This window comes from Acomys russatus, chromosome 10, assembly GCF_903995435.1.
Source record: "Acomys russatus chromosome 10, mAcoRus1.1, whole genome shotgun sequence".
Lineage (NCBI taxonomy): Eukaryota > Metazoa > Chordata > Mammalia > Rodentia > Muridae > Acomys > Acomys russatus.
The window spans coordinates 6,943,377-6,970,310 of NC_067146.1; the positions used below are offsets into that span (position 1 = coordinate 6,943,377).

The 26,934-nt window shown below is 38.8% G+C and overlaps 1 protein-coding gene across 1 annotated transcript in view; it reads left to right on the plus strand.

The window, feature by feature from the left end:
• The window catches only part of Mtpn (myotrophin), a 37,159-nt gene extending 13,795 nt beyond the window's left edge, over positions 1 to 23,364 (plus strand). Inside the window, exons 2-4 of the mRNA XM_051151735.1 lie at positions 2,276 to 2,389; positions 3,189 to 3,272; positions 22,015 to 23,364. Of these exons, the coding sequence (XP_051007692.1) occupies positions 2,276 to 2,389; positions 3,189 to 3,272; positions 22,015 to 22,101 (285 nt within the window). The 3' untranslated portion in view covers positions 22,102 to 23,364. The remainder of the gene's footprint in view (positions 1 to 2,275; positions 2,390 to 3,188; positions 3,273 to 22,014) is intronic.
• Positions 23,365 to 26,934: the final 3,570 nt, after the last annotated feature.

Genomic DNA, 26,934 nt, shown 5'->3' on the forward strand with positions numbered 1-26,934 from the left:
CTTAGTTCACGTATGATCCCAGACTGGATCATAAAGTACTTGCTTCATACAACAAAATTCTGGGTTCTGTCCTCAGTTCCACATAAAACTAGGTGTGTGTGCCTGTGCTCCCATCGTCCTTAGCTTCATGGTGAGTTCAAGGACAGTCTGAGCTGCATGAGACCCTGTCTGATTAACTAATGGATAGGATGGATGAACAGATGGACTAACAGACAGATGTTAAACTTTAAACATTGTGGAGGGTACGAGCATTCTTACTCTATCTTACTATTAAGGAATCTAAGATTTAGGAAGTGAGTAGTCTCTGGAACACTGATTAGTTGGGACACTAACTTTCCTACCCATTTTCTTAAGATATTATGTGCATGTCTTTATATACATATATTTTAAGTCCTGTTGTAACATGTCACCATCAGGTGCCACATGCCACATGCTCCATTTGAGAACAGATCATATGTACATGGTGGTTCTGTAACCAAACACCAGTGAGGTTGATTGATAGCTGTCATAGTTTTTAAGTACATTTCTTACATATTTTAAAGTACATTCTATGATGTTTGCTCAACAAAATCAGCCAGCTACAAAACACTTGAATCTCACATTTTTCAGGGAATGTCCTCATCATAAACTATGTTTGGCTGTATTGACTTAAACAACCTGTTATAAGTCACTGTTTTCAGCTGAAGTCTTAACAAAAGGTTGTTTTATTCATTAACTCAGAAGAGGAATTTAATTTCTGGTGAAACTCAGTCTTCTAAAGAGACAATATATTTGAATTGTATATTTGGGGTGAGTGCTTGGCTTACCCAGTTTAATCCCCACAACAGTGCTGTGATAGCTAGGTAATTTGATCTCCATCTTAAATTATGAAAGCGCATACACACAGAACATAAGTAATTTGCCTAGTGTTTAGTGGTGATGAACTGTATATAAGGAAGAGATAAAGAGCAAAAGCACTCTATACCTAACTGTTAAAGGTGATATAGATAAAAGAAATCTTGAACTCGAGGAATCTGTAGTATGTACATTAATGAGAAGGAAGGAAAGGACTAAGTGACAACAGTGAGAACTGAGGGCCTTGAGTGAGCCGATGATGATGGCTGTGAGTTTGTTTTGATGGATTGATTAAGCTAAGCTAAGTGAATAGTGTAGTTATTGAGAAAATAAATATGTTTAGGCATTTTTCTACTCTGTAGCATCTGAACTTTCCTTTTAAAAGGAAGTTTTAATTAAAAACATCATGCCACTGTAGAAAGTGAATGACATTCAATCTATACAGTGTTACTAATTGAACCATATATTGTCACTAATTAAACTACATTCTAAATTTCTCAATTAAGTACGAGCCTAAAATGTTTTCCAACATACTTCATTCTAGATTCCTAGTTTCATTGGGAGAATGGTAGAAAAGTGGGACTAAGCTTTTCATGTCTTCAATTTACTTTGTGTATGTTGATTATATAGTTAGTTGCCATAAGAATATAATCATAAGCTTCTTGATTGATAGGTTGGAGGTTTTTCCCTACTTATTTATTTATTTATTTATTTATCTAAAAAATAAAAACAGGCCAAATTATTTTAGCTTTACATTTGATGTATAAAAAGTCCCTTTTCCTAGGATAGTTTGAATATTAAAAATCATTTATATAGCATGGTACAACACTAGATAATGTCTTAACACTATATCCCCTATTATCAAGATGAAGCCAGAGTCTTCTGCTATCCATGTGACCATGAGCTTCTTCGTTGTTGTTTATAGAGCACTAATGTTTTCAAATTAGACCATCTCCACACACTAGTGGGTAAACTACGTGCATGGGAAGCCATGCCTGGTTTTGTTCACCATTGCCTTCCCAGTGCCTGCATTACCACAGCACTTTAGTAAATACTGAAAGAATGAAGTGGATTTTATACAAGTGTTATTTCTGATAATACATATCGTAGTAAATACAAAATCTCAGTACTTACAGACTTCAGTTACATATTGACAGCTTGCTGACTGAACTCATTAGAAGTAATGGAACACAATGATATATTTCATTGCATTTAGCATTATTGTATATTCTTTTCAGCTTTTCTAGTCATGACTTAAGTGTCATATGCTATTGTGCAGAATGTGACTCCTTTACATTTTCATTTGGCTTTGCAAAACATAAAATTTTCTTGAAACTCTTAAAGTTTTTAAGAAGTTTAACAATATATTAGATGCCTCGTTGTTTCCCTCTTCAGTCTCTTATCCATATAAAGGTCATTTTTGTTTGGCTGCTCTTAAAAGGGAGAAGATGTCAACCGGACACTAGAAGGTGGGAGGAAGCCTCTTCACTATGCAGCAGATTGTGGACAGCTTGAAATCCTGGAGTTTCTGTTGCTGAAAGGAGCAGATATTAATGTATGTATGCCATTCTAGGAATTTGTCATATGGCTTAAAGGAATTGTTTACTGTAGGTAAATGAAATAGTTACTTTAAATAATATAGTTCTATACAGACTGTACTTTTTTTTTTTTTTTTTTTTTTGCTAATGAACTGTTGGCTGTCTCTCTCTTAGCTGTTGCTTTTCCAGTTCTAAAGTTCGGCAAGTTAACACTGTAGGTAGTAGGTGCTGCTATGTAATAAGTCGTAGGACCCTGAAGTGACAGGCTACACTAGCCTGGACTAAGGGACAAGTGTGAGGAAGTCATCAGGCAGGAGCTGTCATCTCCTGACCTGAGCCCTCTGTAATTCTAGCATTTTAGGGACTTCTTTTGGTGATCATGATAGTGAAAGCGATAACTCTTCACCATGTCAGTTGGCCCAATCTGGCAGTCTTCTCTTGCCTCCTCATTGGCATTTGTACCCCTCTTCTTCCTTTCTGAACCACTCTGGCATTTCTACAGTAGTGGGAAAGATACGTTCAGAGAAACTAACTTATCACATCCGTAGCAAATAAAAGATTTGAGATTAGGTCAGATTTCTTAGGTCAGATTTCTGATCCACACTGACTCCCCAGAAAAAGCATTACTTGTGGACTTGGGCTTCTTGATAATTTTTAAGAAACCAAAAATTTCTCTCTGGAAGTATTTTTGTTCAGAAAAGAAAATGGGTATTAATTTTAAATAGTCATAAGAATTCCCGAATTAGATGTAGAAAGAGGGTGTGGTGTTTTGTTTGTTTGTTTTTTAAGTAGGTGAAATTACTCTTTGTTCTATAGGCTCCAGATAAACATCATATTACCCCTCTCCTGTCTGCTGTCTATGAGGGTCATGTGTCCTGTGTGAAATTGCTTCTGTCAAAGGTAAGGCCAATGTTCATTTTACCCCTTATTTTAAAACCCTCATTACTTTGTAACTATTTAAGCTAAGTGTGGCTGCAGGGACAGAAGACTAGAGGCAGTATCCACAGTCGCGATCTACACAAGTGTTAGTTATAACACTGGCTACAGACTGTTTGCTTCCAGTTTGTGATAGTTAAAGATCTTGGCCTAGTTTCTTTTATAAGAAAATCTTGTTAAGCAAAAGAAGTCAGCTATGTGAGCAAGCATTAGTGATGCCATCATTGTGGATGAGAAGTACAATTTGCTCACTGCCACAGGGTAATGGCCCACACTTAACTCGGGTTTGGAATTTTACATTTTTCTTCTGTTGTCTGTACTGAGAAAGATATCAGAGATGTTTTACTAAACAGGCTCTCTCTCTGGTTTGTTGATGTGATTGAGATAGTGATGAGTCTGGGAGTTCTCTTATATTTTCATCTTTGTTAATATAAGGTGTGATGCAGAATTTACCCTTAGGAATAACCAATTAGTAGCAACCATTCTAGCTGTGTTATATGCTGTAAGGGAAGAAATCTCCATAGAAACCAACCTTATATTTCATGACCGTACAATAGAGAATGATAGCCTCATTTCCACTTGGGGTCTTTGATTATGGTCTGCTAAAAGCAAGCATCAAGGAAAAAGAAGAAACTCAATTGGTAAATGTGTATAAAGGTTTGTCAAGTGCCTGACACAATATTTATATAATCAGTGAAGAGTCGTTTTTATTAATAACTAACACCAAAGATGGGCTTTACATTGTTGTTGATTGAGTTTTAATATAACAGAGAATTGGCGAAGATAAAGCATTTTTATCTTAACTTACTCACTACCCCCTTAGAGCTCTATAGCATGGCCTATAACATTAGTGTTGAATTCTAGTTTCATAGAGAACAAAAACTAGGTATATGTAAATGTACAGTTTCCATTCTTTTGTTTTCTGTATGTATATTAACATTTTAAACTACCATATATTTCTATAAATAACACAGACCTTCAAAAACCAAAATAAATGAAAATGATATTCTCAGCCATTATAGTCACTCTAGTATCAGTGATAAAGTGATCTCAAAGATTTCCATGCACTATTGTCAGGTTTCATCCCTGGGAATTTCTTTCTTTCTTTTTTTTTCTTCCTTCCTTCCTTCCTTCCTTCCTTCCTTTCTGTTTCAAAGACTTATCACTAGAAGCTACAGATACTGATTGAAATTTCATGAACGATTTATTCCAATAGTAATTAAAGCCATCTATATTAAGGATACTTAAACCCAGTTTAGATAGACTTCAGTAAAGTCTTCCTGGCTCATGTAACTGTGTAGTTGAGGCACAGTTTATACACTACATAGCATGATTTTTTTTTTTCATGTTTTCTTCCTCAGCATTGACTGAATGTCCATGGCCACCTCCTGTCTTCTGTCTAAGTATAATAGTTAAAGAATGGGGGCTGCAGACAGTGGGGGATTCATTCTTTCACTGACCTGCTCTGCTCAGTGAAGTGTTTTGTTCTCTGAAAATAAAAACCCCTGGGATCCTTTTAGATAGGATAATTTACTAAATTCAGCATATTCTTTCCTCTTAGCCATTTCTTGAACTATAAATAGAACTTTTTTTTTTTCTTCTGATATACTTGTTTTCCTTCATAGGAAAACAAAACAAGACATACTTATCCTAGAGAAGAGCCAGTCACTGTTCTAGATTCTTTAGTTTGAAATATGCTTCTTCAACTCATTTAGATATGTAGGTTTCCATTGGTAAAGAATATAATAAAAGAATTCTTAAAATGCTGTATTAGGCTATACTATGGTGTCCCTAATAAATGCTTTATAAATATGTGCCATGTTGCCAAATTTCCGAGTTGCCTTAACTAGTTTGTTATTTCATATTCATTTGGGTCTATGCCTTGTTTTGTTGTCAAGTAATTGACATTAGAGAATTCTGATTGGTGGCAGATTAGTTACAGTTGTGTAGAGACTGGTGTCTTGCGAACTTTTTTTAACATTTTATAAAGCAATAGGAAAACTTTTAGTTCTGCTTTCTCAAAATTAGTTACTTTGATTTTTTTTCATTGCATGAGCTTTTTTTTTTTTTTTAATCAATGGTGCTCCTTTAGAAACTGTTAATCGCTAAAATAGTGCTATCCCAATGTATTTAAAAGATACAGTCAGTATTTCAGTCTAAGTCTGCCTTTCACCAACACTAGAATCTTTATAGATTGCAGAATCATTCTCATTCCTTGTTTCTTATGCAGCTAGTATACTGTTAGCATAAGAAAAGGGTAAAATAATAAGCAACAATTTAGAAATACTCAGTGTGATCACAACTAATAGGTCACAGAAACAAAGAAAATGCTAGAATCCAAACTATATTTGCTAAGTAATAATTTCTCTCAAGTCAGATACCACAAGCATTACCTCTTTTCATGGATAAGGAGACTCTCTGAAGCACATCTATCTGCCTGAAGGTGTAACAAAATTTAACAGATTCAAAATCTGTTCCAAGATATGACTCAACAGCCTGTGTTCTCTCTACTACTGAAAAATGCCTTTGGGATTCATCAGAGCAGTTGTAAGGCATGGAACATACCTGTAGATAGACATGCAGACTAATGTTTAATTGCTAAGCTCATAAATGAGAAAAATGCAGAGATCTACAGATATCAGACCTCTATTTCAAAACTGAAGTCTACCCACATGACATCTCCTCCTGGTTTGTTTGGGGTTTTTTTGGCGGGCGGGCTTGTTTTTGGTGTGTGTGTGTGTGTGTGTGTGTGTGTGTGTGTGTGTGTTTTCCCACCGACTGAAAAGGTAATTTTTAAATTAATGAATTAATTAATGTCTGTAGTAGACATTACAAAGGGGATTCATTGACAAGAAATGATAGTGAACCCTTAAAACACAGAGAGCAAGGTAGAGTCAAAGAAAACATTTTCAACTGTATAGTAGACAGGATTTTTACAGAAGGTAGAGGCTGATCCAAGCCCAGACATACTTGGTATCCTAATCAGCAGGTATCATGGAAGTTGAATGTGCTTCAAGAAGAAGCACAATGCAAGAAAGAATCAGGAAGAAAAACTAGGATGTGAGTAACTCTAAGCAGATCTGAAAATACAAAGCGAATATTAGCTAACTCCAGAGCACTGGTAAAGTGAGTGTGGGATACTGACACCCGTGAGAAAAGAATGGTGACAGCATCAAGGTTAAGGGCCAAGCTCACTATGCTTCTGCCTGTTTTTATCAAAGCAAAAATAGACTGTGGTGTAATCATGTGTCATTTAGAATTGTAATTATCTCAGTTAAATAAAGTTCTCCTTTTTGCCCTAAAAAAATCTTTACCAGGAAATTCTGTGAAATATGAGCCATGCTGCAAAAATATAGGCCAGGCTCCTGTAATCTCAGTACTTGGAAAGTAGAGTTAGGCTACATAGAGTTCAAGACCAGTCCACGCTACTAACAAGCATATATGCCGTATATGCCAGGGTTTGTTCTGAGGGATGGGGGATGGTTGCCTTTGCAAACCATGTGATCTTAGTCGTTATTTTGCAATAGCAGCTCCATGTATTCCATCAGTGAGTGGGGAGTAAAAACAAGTAGTTAGACCGTAGTTTACTGATCAGCCCCTACTGTATCTCACAAGTATATTAGATTGTATAATGAGTACCATTTTCAAGTTTTAACTTTAAGTGGCAAGGTGTTTCTTCCAGAGTTGAATGTGTGTCATTTTGGACACAGCACTTACTGTTGAAAGGATTGAATGTAGCCAAAAGAGTTCATAAAACATTCATCTGGGATCATCATGGTTCATTACTAAACTCTTCTGGTTCCTATTTCAAATACCAAAATAACAGCATGAGCACATTATTTGAAGAGGGTTGATAGTAAAGTCATATTTTTTGAACTCTTAATATTTTTTAGCAAATGGGCTTTTATAAGCCCCAAAGTCATTTATTCTCAAGTTACATGTAGTATGACATTTTAGTTTACTTTCAAGGTAATAAAAAAAAATTCCCCAAGAGAAATACTTAGTAGTTTGCTTGTAACACTTTTACACTGTCATGTTGAACATTTCTTATATTATTTATGAGATAATAAATTTTCTTCATTATTACTTTTTTAAAATCCCTTGTAATTTATGTAATTTCTTAGAGTTTAAATAAGTGATAATAAAGGATTTAAAAGTAGTCCAGTATCCTTGATCTTTAACCCTAAGAAAAATATTTCTAATTCCATGTTAGTATATGATATTTTGAAAAAAATACCCTAAATGTTTACTTCTTTTGTTTTTGAAGACAAGGTTTCTCTGTGTAGCCTTAGCTGTCCTGGACTCACTTTGTAGACCAGGGTGGCCTCGAACTCACAGTGATCACCTGCCTCTGCTGGGATTAACAGCATGTGCCAATATTAACTTCTTTTACCAGTCACTTTTAAGTGTTACTTTGTCAGCACGCTGCATTGCTTATGTGATATGCACTGCTATTAAAGTTAATAGGAGCTAGGCATGGTGACCCGTCCCTGTAATCCCAATACTCGGGATGCTGGGACAGGAAGATGTATCTGAGGCCAGCTTGGGCTATAGGTTAAGACCTTTGTCTCAAACAGCCAAAATCAAATAAATACAGTAGGACTAGGAATTCTTTTAAATGGACATGTTAGATCCTAGCATAAAAAAGTAAAGTGCCATGAAATGAAAATTCAATTAAAAGTTCAAAGTACTGTATTCTTACTGTATTTTAGATTGTAAAAACAGATAGCATATTTAATTTGTTTTTATTTTTTTTTTTTTTTAATTTTTTTTTTTTAATTTGTTTTTATAAACTATCATTCTGTTACTTAATTATATTTTGAATTTGAAGGCTTTATCTTCCAGGAAGAAGTCCAAAGAAACTTTGTTTTCGTTTCTCATACTATGGCAAAGAACTTAACTTCTTAAGAAGTCTTCTTATAAGCATGGAAGGAGGGGGCAGGGAGAGAAATAACAACCCATTACTCTGCAGCTGTAATTTCAGTGGTTCACCACTGTTTTGGATCACTCTGTAAGCTGTTTGATTTTTTAAGATTTTTTTTTAATTGTTCGGCTAAGAAAATAAACAAAACCATCCTCTCTGTTAGCAGGGTTGGATTTTTTCAAAATGAGCTTACAGATGTAGTAGGTTTCCTTACGGTGTTTTCATGTGTACTCATTCAGTGAAGCATCTCCCCACCCCTCACGTCTTCCTCACCATGTGCCTTGTCCCCCCTTAAACCCTTGAACCCCAGTGTTCTCTGCTTCCACTACCACATGACAACTATCATACTCCCCTCAACCCTCGGGATTTAAAGCCTCATTTTTCTGTCTTGTGTCCCTTTCTAGTTTCTGGGCCTCTGTACATCCTCACTCTCACATAAATATAACAAAATTATGAGTTAGGATCTCTATTGGAGAGAGAATGAATTTTCCTGTTTGTCTTTCTGAATCTTGGTCACCTTAGTCTAGGATTTTTCAGTTCTAACCATTGATGTTTTTAATAAACATGCTCTCTACTTTTTTCTTCTTCTTTTTCTCTCTTTTGAGCAAGCAGCCCCTTGGGCATGAAACTTAAAGTCAATTTCAAGTTCCTGCACAGTTGAGTCACCAGGAAAGTGTCTGGTATATTTTGTAACTTGGAATGAAAATTAGATACATAAGATACAAGATAGGACTAAAATCTGCCCTTGTAGACAAGCAAATAAGGTGAGCTCAAAGGGAGGGTCATTTTTACTCAAATTATTCACTAACTTTAGCTCAGTACATAAGTTTGGTTTCAAATAATTTTAGGGCTACTTAAAGAATTCAACATGCCCTTCTCAATTGCCTCATTTTAAGAAGAGATTGCACCATAAAGAAACTAGCAACATCCTTTAGTTAACCAGTTTACCCTGTAAGGACCGAAGAGCTGTTCTGATGGGTTTGTAAATGTTATATACAAATGTACCACTATAAATTTACTATTTTCATCCATTTATTTCTTTCAAACTAGAGTACAGTATTATGGTAGATGGTTTCTGCTGGTGACATGCATGTACTGTGTACTGTAACACCTATTTCTTCTCAGTTTCACTTCCTGGTTTGAACAAGTTCCTTAACATCTCATTTTTTGTTTTTGTTTTTTTGTTTTGTTTGTTTTGGTTTTGGTTTTGGTTTTTTGAGACAAGGTTTCCCTATGTAGCCTTGGTGGTCCTAGACTTGCTTATAGACCAGGCTGGCCTTGAACTCACAGTGATCCGTTTGGGTCCAGTGCTCACCTCGTACAGTCCATAAGAGGATAAAGTAACTCACAGCTAAGTAACATTCTCAATGTGCAAATTCTGTTTTGAGTGTTTAAAACAGATTAGGTCTCCAGGCACAGTTGCACAAGCCTATAATCTCAGCACTGGGGGAGGAAAAGGGAGGTGGATCTCTGAGTTCAAAGCCAGCTTGGTATACAAGGCCAGCCAAGGCTACACAGAAAACCCTGCCTCAAAACATAAAATAAAATAGATGAGGTCACTTAATGTATCCCAACAGCCCTACTAACTAGGAATGATGGAAAGGGCATATTTTACTGTTGGGAAAACTACATAGAAGAGTATGGAAACTTGCCCAAGTTCACACAGCTGGTAAGAAGGTATCTTAGTTCACTTTCTGCTGGTTTTATAGTAAAATGGCAAAGCTTGTCTTAACTTATTTTTTTTATTAAATGGTTTTTTATCTTTTACATATTCATTTGTATTACACATACATACAATAAACTACTTATAGCAAGAAGAACCATGAAACAATCAGGAATTATTATAAATGTTACATTTTTGGGTTTTGGCAGCCTTGAAGAGAACATCTTTTCTATTTTGGTGCATCTAAAATTCTGAATGTAAATCAATATCATATCTCATCTTTATCGACTTAAAACATCTATCTAGACCTAAAAACATCTTAACAACTAAACTTAATTATAAAACTAAACTATCTGGTCTTCAACCCCATCAGAGACTTGAGAAGGAGTAAAAATAATTACCTGAGTATACAGGGGGTACAAGTAAGCAGCTTCCCAAATGAGAAGATGATGGAGATAGTTTGCTACCTGAGCAGTCACCCAAAACTCTCTATAACGTTGGAGCATCATCTTCAGCCTTCTGGCCCAATATTATCTGACAGACATTTTTGTGAGGTAGGAACTACTGAGGACTTGCTTACCCTGTCTTGGCAGGGTTTGGCCATCAACTCTGCCTACATCCAAGCTTGTCCATTTTTAGGCAGTATTCTGTCTGTAGCAGAAATGGGGACATTTTGTCTAATAGTTGGTTTGCTACATTTGAAGCCATCTCCATTAGGAGGTTCTTTGATGCTCATAATCTTCTTTGAGGTAGGGTCAGTGTAATGTATCTTTGAAATAACAAAAGACATCTTTAGATGTCATATTCTGTATGTCTCTGAGGTTTTTGAAGACCTTATCTTTCTATAGAATCCTATCTATCTGTTACACCTAGGATGTATATTCTTGTGATTGATATGACCATGACTTGATCAACTAACAATTAACTTGTATAACGTACTTATCCTAAACAGCCTGCAATAGCGCTCTCAAAGTATGGGGAGTAACCCTTGCCTTACAATTGAGCTGTATGGGTACAGCACCACATAGTAGAGTAGAAGTAGATATAATGTGTGTGAAGAATAATCTTACACTGGAATTCCACACCACTGTATATAAAATTCAACTGATTTTGCATCCATATACAAAATTCTATACCAGTGAATTAAAAATAACCTTGTGAGTAACAATTGAGGCATTAAGTTAAGGAGTAGATTCACTAATCTACTTTTTGTACTATCTTGACTATATATTTCTGTATTACCCTGTTCTTTCTTTTCAACCCAATCTCCAAACCTAAGAATGGAAGGAAAGGAAAAGAGAGACATCCTTGAGTCCAACCTTGTTTTCTCTCTAAATAAGACCAATGATAACTGATAACTAACTCCCATTGAAAATAACCCTCTATAGCCCAAGAAAGCAACCAAAAACCTACCCAACTCCCCTTAAAGAAAATGGAGCATCGTTCCTTTAAGGTTTCTTCTGGCTGATTTGGGATGAATCATACCTTTGTAGGGGTCCAAATAAATTTGGGGAAAATGGTTAAACAATCTAGGAATAGCATTTGTGGTCCAGTTTCTAAATGTTAAGAAATTCCAGGCTTAATTAGAGCAATGTGTGAGACAGTCTGAAATGCTGGACCAATTGGAATCAGAAGTTTTCTTCAGAGCTGTCCTGGGAGCTGTATTGTTCTGATAAGGAGCAGCAACAGAAGTACTTGGTGCTGGAACATGAAGGATGCAGGATGTCAGTGTCAGCATGCTGAGAGGAATGCATCCTGTCAGGTCTGATCCAGTGTCAGTGTCCAGTTCTTTTGTTCTGAAAACATATTTTTCACAAGCATTATACAGTCTTAAAATTTTAAATGTATAAGGTGTGCATGATGATGCACAGAACAATTGAGGCTGGTTCTCTGCTCTTTGTATGAGCAGAAAAAATATATCTGTAAATCTTCATACATGCCATACAAAGAATAGGATCTAATAATAATTCATATGGATTCTGTAGCCAACAAGAACCATTGTCTATGCCTAGACATTCGGGTCTTAGCCAGTCTCAGAGCAATTCCCATATAGTAGGATTAGCAATATAAATTACCTGCTTGTTCTGCAGTTTAAATTCTTCATATCCTGATCCCCCCAGCTCCCTCCTTCATCTCCTTTCCCTCCCTCCCTTAGTCCTCAGAAATAGGAGCCTTCCTCCCCTAACTTCTGGCCTCAGCGTATCAAGTCTCATCTGTACTACCTGTGGCCTCTTCCTCTATGGCCCTGCCAGGGGGAAATGATCAAAGTTTGGTGGCCAGAGTCAATGTCCGAAGTAGTCCCTACTCTCCATATTGTGGGACCCAACAAGGAGACTATTCTGAGAAGAGGGTCTAGGTCCACATCATATATGGTCCATGGTTGGTGCATCAGTCTCTGTATTGTGTTGTGGTTATCCTGTATTATGTGACTAATATCTGCTAATGAGTAAGTATATGCCATGCATGTCTTTCTGGGTCTGGGTTACCTCACTCAGGATGATGTTTTCTAGTTCCATCCATTTGCCTGCAGATTTCAAGGTTTCTTTGTTTTTAATAGCTGAATAGTATTCCATTGTGTAAATGTACCACAGTTTCTTTATCCATTCTTCAGTTGAGGGACATCTAGGTTGTTTCCAGATTCTGGCTATTACAAGTAAAGCTGCTGTGAACATAGTTGAGCAAATGTCCTTTTTCTATGGTAGAGCATCATTCTGGGTATATGCCCAGGAGTGGTATGGCTGAGTCTTGAGGTAGAATCATTTCCACTTTCCATAGAAAGCACCAGATTGATTTCCAAAGTGGTTTTACAAGCTTGCACTTCCACCAGCAATGGAGGAATGTTCCCCTTTCTCTACATCCTCGCCAGCATGTGCTGTCACCTGAGTTTTTTTATCTCAGCCATGCGGATAGGTGTAAGATGGAATCTGAGTAATTTTGATTTGCATTTCCCCAATAACTAAGGATGTTGAGCATTTCCTTAAGTGTTTCTCAGCCATTCGATATTCCTCTGTTGAGAATTGTCTGTTTAGCTTTGTACCCCATTTTTTAATTGGGTTATTTGGTTTGGTGGTGGTTAATTTCTTGAGTTCATTATATATTTTAGATATTAGCCATTTGTGGCATGTAGGGTTGGCAAAGATCTTTTCCAATCTGTAGGCTGTGGTTTTGTTCTGTTGACAGTGTCCTTCGCCTTACAGAAGCTTTCCAGTTTCATGAGGTCCCATTTATTAATGGTTGATCTTAGAGCCTGAGCTGCTGGTGTTCTGTTCAGGACGTTGTCTCCTGTGCCAATGAGCTCAGGGTTCTTCCCCACTTTTTCTTCTAGCAGATTTAGTGTCTCTGGTTTTATGTTGAGGTCCTTTAATCCATTTGGACTTCGGTTTTGTGCAGAGTGATAAATATGGATCTGTTGGCATTTTTCTACATGTAGCCATGCAGTTAGACCAGCACCGTTTGTTGAAGATGCTATCTTTTTTCCATTTTTATGGACATGGCTTCTTTGTCAAAAATCAGATGTCTATAGGTATGTGGCTTTATTTCTGAGTCTTTGATGCAATTCTATTGATCAACCAGCCTATTTCTATGCCGGTACCATGCTGTTTTAATTACTATTGCTCTATAGTACAGCTTGAGATCCGAAATGGAGATTCCTCCAAAAGATCTTTTATTGTACAGGATTGTTTTAGCTACCCTGGGTTTTTTTGTTTCTCCATATGAAGTTTGAGAATTGCTCTTTCAAAGTCAGTAAAGAATTGTTTGGGTATTTTGATGGGAATTTCATTGAATGTGTAGATTGCTTTTGGTAAGATTGCCATTTTTGGTATATTGGTTCTCTTCATCCATGAGCATGGGAGATCTTTTCGTCTTCTGAAATCTTCAAATTCTTTCTTCAGAGATTTCAAGGTTTTTTTCACACAGGTCTTTCATTTTCTTGGTTAAAGAATACACCAAGATACTTTATATTATTTGAGACTATTGTGAAGGGTGTAGTTTCTCTGACTTCTTTCTCAGCCTGTTTGCAATTTGTATACAGAAGGGCAACTGACTTTTTTTAGTTGATTTTGTATTTAGGCACTTTGCTGAAGGTGTTATCAGCTGAAGGAGTTCCTTGGTAGAATTTTTGGGGTCGCTTATATATACTATCATATCATCTGTGAATAGTGAGTGATACTTTGAGTTCTTCCTTTCCAATTTGATCTCCTTTAGTTGTCTTATTGCTCTAGCTACGACTTCAACTATATTGAAGAGATATGGGAGAGAATGGACAGCCTTGTCTTGTCTCTGATTTCAGTAGAATTGATTTAAGTTTCTCTCCATTTAGTATGATGTTGCTGTAGGTTTGCTGTATACTGCCTTTGTTATGTTTAGGTGTGTGCCTTGTATCCCTGCTCTCTCCAGGACTTTTAACATGAATGGGTATTGGAGTTTGTCAAATCCTTTTTCGGCATCTAAGGAGATGATCATGTGGGGGTTTTTTCTTTCAGTTTGTTTATATGATGAATTACATTGATTAATTTCTGTATGTTGACCATGCCTGTATGCCTGGGATGAAGCCTACTTGGTCATGGTGAATGATAGTGATTGATGTATTCTTGAATTCGGGTTGCGAGTATTTTATTGAATATTTTCGCAGCAATGTTCATAAGAGAAATTTATCTGAAATTCTTTTCTTTGTTGAGTCTTTCTGTAGTTTAGGTATCAAGGTGACTGTAGCCTCATAGAATGAGTTTAGTAATGTTCCTTCTGATTCTATTTTGTGGAATAGTTTGAAGAGAATTAGTATTAGCTCTTCTCTGAAGGTCTAGTAGAATTCTGCGCTAAATCCATCTGGTCCTGGGTGGCGACGACTGCTGCTGCTGCTTTTGCCACCCTTTTGATGACTGCCTCAATTTGTTTACCTAATCTTGATTCAGTTTGGTAGTTGGTAGCTCTCAAGAAAATTGTCCATTTCATTTAGGTTTTCACCTCCTCAAGATGGTGGGTGTTACCAGCTCAGCTGGGTTCCCTGTCTGTTATCTCAGTTGGGTCAGGCAGAAGAGGAGTGGGTTGATAGATTTCCAAGCCCAAAGCCACTCAAGTTCCCTACAGTCCTTTCTGAGATGACAGGCCTCTGCCTATCTGCTCTGTGTTCCAGGTGGGCTAGGCCAGGATACAGCTTGGGGCCTGCAAGAGATCCAAGCCCGAAGTGCTTGGGTTCCCCTCCCAGACCTTCTTGAGATGGCAGCAAATATCAGTCTTGGCCCACGCCAGACTCAGCTCTGTCTATCTGTTTTGTACCCTAGATGGGCCAGGCTGGTAAGCAGCTGGGTGGCTGAGGGGGACCAGAGTCCAAAGCTGCTGGAGTACCCCACATTCTTTCTCAGGATGGCAGCTAATGTGGACTGTGGCTGGTGCTAGCACTCTCTCTGCCTGTCTCCTCTTTCTCCCAGATCTAGTAAGCAGCAGACGGGCAAGAGAGCCCAAAGCTGCAAGGATGTCTTACAGTCTTTCTCAAGATGGCAGCTAATGTGGGTTGTCCCCCGGGATTTTTCTGTAGGTTAGCTGGGTAGTCGGGTCGGACTCACCCATGCTCCATACAGTGTGGATCCCACTCACCTGGGAATCAGCAGCGCTGGTGTTTTGTAGAACTCAGTTTGGTCTTTAAGGTTGCTGTGCAGTCCTGGTTGTCCTGCTCATCAGAAGCATTGTCAGTAAATACTAAGACTAGTCAGGATGGATAGACTTATCAGAATAGAGAAGACTTGCTGTTGCAGGAATGAAGGGTTCCTCAAATGTGCTTCATCAAAGAACTTTGTTTCAAGGGTCAATACACCTTTATCTAAAACTTAAAATGTTTCAGCTACTAGAAGAGCTCAATACTGAATGGTCCTTGGAGAAAACAATTTAAAAGTGCATTTTTATTTATCCCATCTTATTTTCATGAAAAAAATATGTAAAACCTTCAAATATTTTTGTTCTTCTAACAAAAAGTTTGCATTAGAGACATTAACATCTAATTTATCAAGAAGTAACAGAGCACAAATGTACACCATTATAGCTACATTATATCTACAGCTGGTCACTGTATCCCAATAAGAAAGAATATAAAATGGAAGGTTGTACAACATTGCTCTACTGTGTATTGCTCGGGGTGGGGGCTCTTATAGGCATAAGTTGTGGTAGCTGCTTGGAATGCTTTTGAAGTACTTGACTCTTAAAAGCTAAGTGAAGTTGGAGCTGGAGGGGGAGACATCAGTAAAAACATAAAAGGCCTGAGTTCAGATTCCCAGTACCCACACGAAAACCATACCAGTGCTCAGCTGTAGTCTCAGCTACTGGGGAGATGGACATAAGAGGATCTGTAGAGCTCACTAGCCAGCCATACTAGCCATTTGGTGAGCTCCAGGTTTAGTGAGAGATCATGTCTCAAAAAATAAAAGACAAGTAGGACACAGTTAAGGAAGACATACAACAATGACCTCTGGCATCTGCACACGCATGTATTCATATACACACACACACACACACACCAAATTTAAAAGGTTAAGAATTTGTTAGAGTTGATTGGGTAGGAAGAAAAGGAACACCTGAGACAGACAGTAGCAGCAACACTTAGCCCACCGGGTAAATTAAAGCTTTCAACCAGTACTGTAGTTAGTGTGTGCCATTCTCCATTACACAGTGGGTATATTGCTACAGGCAGTGTAGTGCAGATGGAGACTCACTCTTAGCTGTGAAATTCAGAGACATACATTGAAGACCTGGATCCACAGCATTATACCAGTAAATTAGTGAACAGATGCACCCAGTTAGTAGTCTTCATGATGTGGAATACTCTGAGGATCAGAGAAAGTACTGATTGTTCTGTTTTTAGAACAGTATTTGCTCCCCTGATATATTTATACATTTGATCCTTTTCGTTGTCAGTTGGATTTTGACATAGGAGAAATCATTTCTCTCTCCTCAGTGCCCTACAACATAGCAAATATTTTCTATGAAAGGGCTAGAGAGACTTCTTCGGCTGTATAGTCTTTAAACTACTCACCTCTGCCACCATGGCATCAAAACAGCCATCATCTACTTATAAATGAGTGAGTGGCTGGAAGTTTTAATTAGCAAAGCTCTATCTGGCACTTAGTTAAAGATCAAATCAATATTTGTTGAGTTAACTTATGAATTGCCTTGGAAATGTTTCTTGAGTATTGATGATGTAGCTCAGTGAGTAGCATAGCATACACACGCTGTGTGTGTCTGTGTGTGTGTCTGTGTGTGTGTGTGTCTGTGTGTGTGTGTGTGTGTGTGCGTGTGTGTGTGTGTGTCTGTGTGTGTGCGTGTGTGTGTGCATGTGTGTGTGTGTGCGTGTGTGTGTGCGCGCGTGTGTGTGTGTGCGTGTGTGTGCGCGTGTGTGTGCGCGTGCGTGTGTGTGTGCGTGTGTGTGTGTCTGTGCGTGTGTGCGTGTGTGCGTGTGTGTGTGTGCATGTGCGTGTGTGTCTGTGTGTGTGCGTGCGTGCGTGTGTGTGTGTGTCTGTGTGTGTGCGTGTCTGTGTGTGTGCGTGTGTGTGTGTGGGGGGGGGTGTGTGTAATCATCAGCCCACCATGTGCACCTTGCCATCCCCATGGTCGTTATCGGTGCAGAATGAGCAGTGCACCTGCAAGGACTATCTGTGTTTGGAAAGGAAACGGAGAAAAGGGTTGAGAGTGTTGTTCTGGGCTTTTACTGAAGAAAGAAGGCGATGCATGTGGGAAGCTGAAGTTGTACCAGATGGCCACCTCTAGCTTCAAGGGAGCCTTAGAATTCCATTTCTTTTCAACCTCTATGTGTAAAGGAAAAGTATACACAAAGAAGTTCCACTGGCCTTCAAGAGAGCCAGGATACAGTGTTTGGCTCAGTATAATGAACAGCATGCTATCAACAAACAAAAGCAGGAGCCAACTGCCTGGGCGATTCAGAAAGACTTTATAGAATGTAATAACTGAATATGAGTTAATTGAGTAGAAGAGCAAGTAATTTCTTGTCCCTTTGCATTTTCAATTGGTTAATATCAAATAAAGGAAAATATACTTATTTTCATTTAAACACCAGGAATATATAGGAGAACAAAGTAAAGTACATTCTCTGGCTTCAGAGACCTCATTTTATAAAGGCAGAAATTTTAATTCCAGATAGTAACAAGTATTTCAGAAAGAAAACGGTTTTGTGATGTTAAAACGTTTCATTATTAGGGTAGAAAATATATGCTTCTCTTAAGCAGAATAAGCATAGCATGATTAAATATTACTTTGAAGATTCATCAACGTCATCCTGTTGGGGGCCTTCTGCAAGGCCTTGAGAATGCAAGACTAATAGGATTGGCTCCTGCTAACATATTTACTGTGGTAAAGGAGCAAGTTTGTAAGGATGGATGTCAGTTTTATTTAGATGTTGAATTTGAAAGATTTGTGATACTTCATAGATAAATTTCAAAGCAGATAGATAGGGAGGGAAAGTGAGGTTTAAAATTTAAGGTAGGCATTCAAGGAAGGGGAAAGGAAAACATATAACAGCAAGTGTTGTGATTTTTTTTTTTTTTGATTGATTGATTGCTTAGGCAAGAGTTGATTTGTAAACTCTTGAACTGAGAAAAGAAGTCAAGTACTCTTGTAGTCCAAGGAATGGTGTGCTCAGTAAAGGGTAGCATTAAAAGCCATGTAACACTAACATAACTCTACAGTCAGTCAGCAGGAGCTCAGAAGCTCAGAGAGTGTCTTCTTAACAGTATAAAAGGGAGGGCTGGAGAGATGGCTTAGCAGTTAAGAGCACTGACTGCTGCTCTTCCAGAGGACCCAGGTTCACATTCCCAGCACCCATATGGCAGCTCACAATGGTCTGACACCCTCACACAGATAGATATTCCGGCAAAGCACCAATGCACATAAAATTAAAAATTAATTAATTTAAAACAGTATAAAAGGAAATTGAGGCAGAATTCGAGGCAGAAGCATCAATGAAAGAAGTTGCAGGTACAAGATGGCGACACCAGGGGCTACACTGGGTTTTCTAGAAGCTATAATGTGAAGTAGAAAGTTTTTAGCAAGAAAGAAGATATAAGTAATATTCTCGTTTGATTTTTGTTACTGTGATAAACACTATGACCAAACACAGCATAAGGGAGGAAAGGTTTATTCAGCTTATACGTCCAGGTCACTGTCCATCACCGTGAAATGTCAGGGCAGGTTCAAAGGGAAGAGCTGAAGCAGAAACTGGAGGAACATTGCTTTCTGTCTGTCTCTGGCTCGTGCTCAGTATCAACTCGGGCCCCAGCTGCCTAGGGATGGCACCACCCACAAGATAATCTCTCGTAGACATAGCCACAGGCACTCAAATCCAAGACGGCACCTCTGCCTAGGTGACTCTAGGTGTGTCAAGTTGATGAAAATTAAGCAGACAGTAAGAAGACTGCGTGTGGCTTTTTGTTGTTTGTCGTCATTCTCATGTATTGAGGATGCCACTCAATCTTCTTAGGACGGTGAAGAAGGTTGTCAGCATTGTGTCTGAGGAAGATAGATGTGTGTAGTCTGAATTGCATGATAAACACGGAAAACCTATTAGGAAACTGTTGCATCTCAATATTGAGAAGATCCTGGAAATAATGATTGCAGTGGAGGAGCAAGGGTGGGTGGGCAGTGTTAAGACGGTACAGACTTAGTAACTGCTTACATGGAAGGCCAACAAGAAAGGCTTCATAGTGTGCTCACATTTCCTGCTGTGTTCGTCGCCATGAGAGAAAACACTGAAAAGGAGTAAACTTGTAGAAAACAATGACAGGCGAGTTTAGGATAAAACTGTTCCGTGTAGGAATAAAGGATGAAAAGCATGTGAGCAAGTGCTGTGGCAATCTGTAAAGAATGGGGAATATATATAGAACAGCCAGAGAGGGTGGAGGGAGCTGGAAAAAGAGGAAGGAGGGGCAGACCAAACAGCAGAGACCGTGGAGGCCCTGTCCTGAGAATGGGTGTATTGAGTTAGGAATCTGACTGTCCTCACACCCAGTGAACTCAGCACTTAGAGAACATTACTACCTTATTCCAAAGTATTTTTAGAGAAGCTTATGTCAGTTGCCAGTTGTGTGCTATGTCTACTTTTCTTCCCTTTTTTGAGAGAAAACCTAAGGGTTTAGTCCTATACATGATCACACAACCAGTCCTCATAGTTCACTCCTCTTTCAGGCACTATGGCTGTATGTCCTACTAACTTTAGACTACGTGAGATGTGCACAGAGTGTGTGTGCCGTTCCCAAGCCCCGCCCCGCCACTGCCACCTTCACCCCTAACCTAGCAAGCTGGAGGCAGGTACACACCACCTTTCGGCCAAAGGAACACAAAAGTACTCATGGGAGGAGGACAGAACAAAGACCCTGTAACCTTCAGGACAAATCCATCTGCCATTTTACCCTAACAGTTTACCCTAACAGTAACAAATAGGTTCAAAAGTTTGTTGTTTGCAGATGGATGAATAAGACTGGGAAGGCCCAGGCTGTAAGCGTAGATATATCACTGTACTTTACTACCTGCAGTTCCTTCTATTTGTAAGGGCTGCACAGAGCTGCAGTTTTGAACAATACGACAGCTAAGGATAGTAGTAGTGACGTGCACTAAATGATGCCCTAAGCATAAGAAAGCAGGGGTCTGAGGGAGGTGATGTTGGTAAGCTAAGATTCATCTCTGTATCAGGAAATCAAAGCTAGTAACTCAAATAATAACAGGAATGTATTACCTAAAGCTATGGAAATTATCACATAACTAAAAATGAGTGCACAAAAACGACCTGTTTCCTTAAGAAAGGGATGGGGCCAGATACACCCAAATTCTCCAGTAACTTCATAGGCATCAAAAACCACTTTCCTTAATATTCTCACCCATGTTGACAAATTGGTTCATTATTTATTATGTTATATAGGATTATCTTTTATTTCACTTAAAATACTAACATTAGTTTTATCTAGCCTATAGAATTATAAGTATTTCATCAGCTAAATGTTGGCATATCAGAAATTCACTCTAAAGGAAACTTTTTGAAAAGATGTTGGGCTGGTGAGAGAATGGTGGAGACCCTGAGAAGTGGAGCTGCACAGCTGGGGCTCTGATGAGCAGGGCCCTTCAGCTTTACTCCCTGTGGTTACCCCACTCCTCCCTAGAGCTCCTCCCCACTCGTGGGGTGGGGGGGTGTGTCCGTGTGTGTGTGGGTGTGGGTGTGGGTGTGTGTGCATTCATCCCACAGAAGCTAACTGTGCTGACTGTATATTCCTAGATGTGAGGCCATCCACTGGGAAGTAGCTGACCTGCCAGGAACCAGACCCTAAAAAACAGTCTTTCCCTCTCCCAGAAGCCAAGGAATATTACTGTTTTGAAACTTTGTTAATTGGACAGATATGATAAGCAAAAGCTGATCCACTATTTTCAGTGTTTTTGTGGTGTAGTTTAAACTAGAGCGCTCGCCCCACAGGCTCATATTTGATGTTTGGTTCCTGCCTAGTGGAACTGTTCTGAGAAGAATGAGGAGATGTGGGCTTGAGATGTGTCACTGGAGATTCATATTTGATACTTGGTGTCCCTGGTTGGTAGAACTGTTTTGGGAAGGGTTAGGAGATGTGACCTTGTTAGAGGCCATGTGTCACTACAGTTGGGCTTTGAAGTTTCCAAAGCCCATACCATTCCCAGTCTCATGTCTACACTTGGGGCTTACGGATCAAATGTGAGCTCTCAGCTCCTGCTCCAGCATCATGCTGCTGTCATGCTCCTCACCGTGATGGCCACTGACTGAGGCTGCGAGCGAGCCCCCAATTAAGTTGCCTTGTCATGGTGTTTCTTCACAGCAGTAAAACAGTAACTAAGACAGTTGTTTTGTCTCTTATTATTTGTAATACCTGAAAAATAATACTGTATTTAAAATGTTTTAATCTTATTATTATGTATATGTGAGTGTGCGCATGTGCATATCATAGCACAGTGTGAAGGGCAGCACAACTTTGCAGACTTGCTTCAGTCCCTGAACATGGGTTCCAGGGATCAGAGTGTAAGAGGCCTATGTTACACAGCCCCTTCCGGCACTTGTTGTGCCCTGGTGCGAGGCCAGTTAATGAAGGCTCTCTTCTCTTTTCCAGGGTGCTGATAAGACTGTGAAAGGCCCAGATGGACTGACCGCCCTGGAAGCCACTGACAACCAGGCAATCAAAGCTCTTCTCCAGTGACGGATGGATGGACTGATAACTTGGGAAGAATGACTCTCCTGTGGCCTCACACTGCTGCCTGTCTGTCTGTCACTTTCTATCTGCCAGCTTCTTCAGCTAAATACTTTAAGAGGGGTGAGGGGAGAGAGAAATTCATAACAAATCAGACTACCGGGGGGAAAACATGTTTTGGAGGAACAGCAGGGAATGTGATCAGGTTTGTACTGGCATTCCTGATCAAACCAGCCTCTTTTCCATCTCCAGTAAAATAGACAGTGTATACCCAAAGGAGAGCAAAAAATACAGTGTACTGGGATCATTGGACCTTCTCAGCTCCCCAGCTAATTCATTGATGAGTGTGTTGAAGGTCTCACTATACAAGGCCGACTCTATTTGGTAGCCCTAGCTGTGAGCAATAGTGGCTGCTGTTATGTCAACTTAGGGTGCTGAGATAAGCAATTAGCTACAGCCTTCTGCCTTAAGAATGCACTCTCCTGGAGGTCCCTGGCTAGTTAAGAGCTCTGCCTGTGGTTAGTGACCAAAATCTATATTGAATGACTTTAATCTTTATGTGAAAGCTCAGATAGGGTAAGCAGTGGCACACCCCTAAATTGCTGGATGACTAAACTTAGGATTTTCTCTCCCCTTTCACATCAGTTTCATGTCTCTTTAGATAAAACTGACTAGTTTTATTTATAAAATGTTAAATTGTAGGAGCCTAAAGGAGGAACCATTCCAGTATGCTTACTTCTTTTTTTCTCCTTTAGACTCAGACATTTATATAACATTGAAACACTTTTGAGACTCCTTGTGGTAGTAAAGGAGATTTAAAAATAAAATCATAGCCATAAGCGTGTTAGTATCTTATAAGGAGAGAACAGTTATCTTAGTACTATGGATTTTCTTCATTTGTTGTTTGAGTGAATCGGCCTTAGTTGTGTTTGGAGAATGAAGACTATTCTTTGTAATGCCTCTCTGAGACCCACCATGGATGCTGATTTTGTAGTGCACCAAAGCTATCACTGGGGTGAGATGTACTGTTTGGACAGATGGAACCTCATCCCTTAAAAAATGTTCTTGTTACCAGGTTTTCCTGAGCTGTTGATAGATTCTTGCTGGGCCAACATCACCCCACCTGCATAGTGTTTTTATTTCTCTTAACAGTCATGCATTGCATACATGTGCGAATCAAAATACATTCTGTGTTCTGAGAATACAGTGCCCTAAAATGGTGGGTGTTCTTAGGGCCTGCAGAAAATCTCGACTTATCTCTAATTTTTTTTTCATGAACAATAAAATGAATTAAAACATACAACCTTAAATTCAATAGCCTACATTTAAAGTATTAAGATTTCTTTGAGGAAAAAAAAAGATTTATTTGACTTTTGACTTGCCATCTGCACAGGCTTGCAAAAACTATTACAGTCGTTCTTAGGCAGTCATGCAATAATTGAATGTACCTCAAATTTTTAAAAGTGGGTGGGATAAGGGACATATATTCACATATGGATAATAAAACTAACAAAGAATTTTTTAAGGCAATGTAGCAAGCTATACTAGGGTCAAACTATTACCAAGAACAGTCAGCCTGGCTAATAACAATTGATCAGTTGATAATTGGTTGGTGTGTGTGTGCGCATGTGTGCATGTGCGTGCGTGTGTGGGTGTGGGTGTGTGTTCTCCCCTGAACTCTTTTTTATCCTGTGGCTTTTTCACTTTCAACTAGCCTGATTCTGTGATTTTTCTATGTCCAAGAAAAACAATCACAAAACAGTAATTTAAATACTTTGATATATTTGGCTAACTCTGCTGTCTTAGTGCAGCCTACTAGAGTTGGATATCCTACACTTGATTTTAGCCAAAAGGCCAAAAGGCTATATAGCGTTGTACATCCTGATCGGAAGTGGAGGGTGCTCGATCAGTCTGTAACTATAAATATAATGCAACAGGGTGTTTTGAGACCTTTGTTTTCACCTCTTGGCATACTGCTATTTTAAAGGCTTGGATTTTGCCCTTTACACGATTTTCACTTTTCTTTCAAAGTGTTCTGTTACAGTTGGCTATTGCAGAGAGTACATTGTGTTATCATTCCTAAACTAGAGTCTGCTTTCTATAGTCATTATGGTACCGAAACCATAGATTCTTGTACAGTTTACCCTGGTGTTCCTTGTAATGCAGTAGAGGCTATTTTGCCTCCCCGCCCCCTTTGTTGGCCATTTTGTAACCATAGCTATGAAGTGATTGCCTAAGAAAATAGCATATAAACATAGACTAGGATAGACTGACCAGGATGGTTTACAGTTTCTTTGAAAAAAACAAAAACAAAAAACAAGCAAACAAAAAAAAAGCCTAGGTTATTTATAATGTATTTCTGAACCACTTAGCAGAGAAATTCATGACACTTAATGTTAATATTTTTTAATAAATGAAGCTAAAATGTCTGCTTTTGGTACTACACGCATTAATAAAGGTTAAGTTTTGTTCTCCACTGAACATCTCAGAAAGCAAAACCCTGCATGTTCTATAGTTTTATATTAAATCTATCATTTCATATGCACTCTATCAAGTAAAAACAGGCATCTTGCCTGTTGATGGTTAGTGTACTATCAACCCCCGCCCCCACAGCTTCATGCCGGCATATGTAAATTTGAGTTCTAACACAGCACTTGCATATCCTGTGTAGTTCTGTGCACAGCTCACCTTTGTAGAACCAGCTGAGCACAGAAGAAAGGCAGTGACTGCTGCATGTGGAAGCTCAAACAAACAGCCTTCTAGTCATTTCTTTCTTTCCCCAGATAAAGGAGCTTCAATTTATGTGTACTTAATTTTTTTACCTTCAGCTGAGCCGCTGTTTTCCTCATGTAATATTGTATAGTTGGTTGTGTATAGAAGAAGCTGGCAAGAGCGCCCTCCTACATAAATAAGCAATTGCAGTGTTTGCATGCAAAACTCTAAAAATTAATTTGTCCTGATTCTATTTTGTAAATGGAGAAACAATCAATCTTTCTAAGCAGTATGGAGGAAGACTAGTGCTTTGTGCATTTTTGGTATATTTGAGTTCATGTTTCCACAGTGTGTCCCTTTGACACAGTTGGGTTTCTCATAAGTATCCTAATTCATGTACATCCGAATGCTAACTAATACTGTGTTTAAGTTTCGTGTTGCAAGAACAAATGGAATAAACTTGAATTGTGCTATAGATAACATGTCAGCAACGTGTTTATCCCCTAGTCACTGTCTCCTTCCTTTCCAGACTTTATTCAACTATATGAAAACCTTGGCCGACTTGAGCTTTTAATCTGATTTTATCCCACTTCTAGAAGAAATAAGTGGAGAAAGAAACAGGGAATGGAAAAAGATTGTGCTACTCATGGAGAGGCTTTTTAAAAACTTCAGTACTAGTCTTCTGATACATTGTTGCTGTGTATGGGTCCAGGAACTGTCCTAACTGCATCAGAGTTGTGAATGGCATTGAAGAGAATAGGATCATGGGCCGTCTTTGCTCAGATCGCTGCCTGTGTCTTGGAGACCTAGATTTTAGAGTGTACTTTTCTGGGTGAATGATCTTTTAATCTCAAAACTGAACCAGATTATATATGAAATTGGTTTGATTCTGTTGTAACCCTGTTAATACCAGAAAACTTTTTTAAGGTATCCATTCAGTGCTAAGATACAGCAAACCCTGTTTTTGGCTAAAGTATAAGCAGGTAGCTAGCTGCTGTGGCTTTAGGTGAAGGTGGATGTTCACAGAAATTTTTTCAGATAAAATTCTCATTTTAAGAATCAAAGCCTAGGAGGCTGGAGAAATGGCACAGCGGTTAAGAGCACTGGCTGCTCTCTTCCAGAGGACCTGGGTTCAATTCCCATCACCCACAGGATGGCTCACAACTGTCTGTAACTCCAGTTCCAGAGGACCCAACACCCTCACGTAGACATAAAGGCAAAACACCAATGCATATAAAATAAAAATAAATTTAAAAAATAAAGTCTATTAAGAAGAGGCTTCTGTCTGATTAAATATACTATAAAGGGAAAAAGCTCCTCTATATAATACTTGAAGAGCAAACAGATGTGGGTAGAAGGCATGCCTGCAAAGAAGAGTGAACTTAACACCTAATCTCTTTTGTCTTTAGAGAGTAGCCACATAGAATTTTCCCATTATACACTAAAGCACAGTGCTCTGACTTGGCCATCTGTCTGCAAGACCTGTGGTCTTTGAATGTGGCACCTATTGAATCAACTTCTGGGCTATACCTCTGGGGGATTTTGATGTACACTGAAGGGAAAGAACCTTGAAAATAGCCATAAAGAGAGAAATCATTAAATAGGATAATCATCAGACATGGTTCCCCAGAGGTAACAAAATAGATGTTCATTGTAAAATGAAATTCTGGACCCAAGAAAAATCTTAGGATGAGCTTGAGCATCGGGCTTTGGTGTAAGGCTTAACTGTGAACCTAAGGGTGCAGTGCTGCTGAGAGTGAGCCTTCATGTTTTTAATTATTTTTTTTTTTAATAATGTATGGCATACTAGTTGTTCTGGACAGTATTGCTATACCTGATCAGCCAAGAGTTTTACTCTCCACAGTTGAATTCCTAAGATAAGTGCCTTACCCAAGCCCCTCCCTTCCTTTTTTAATTTCACAAATCCCAAATGGGTAATATACAGGAATGCTTGGGAAAGATCATGAACCATTGTCATACTTCCTACCTTCAGGTTCCAGGAGAGATGGATCTAGCAGCAGACCTGTATATCCACCAGCCCAGCAGGAGAGCACAAGGCTGAGTCCTGCCCTGCAGCATATAAAGTGGAAGCCACTGCAGTGGGTGCACCTCCTCTGGCTCAGCCCCTTG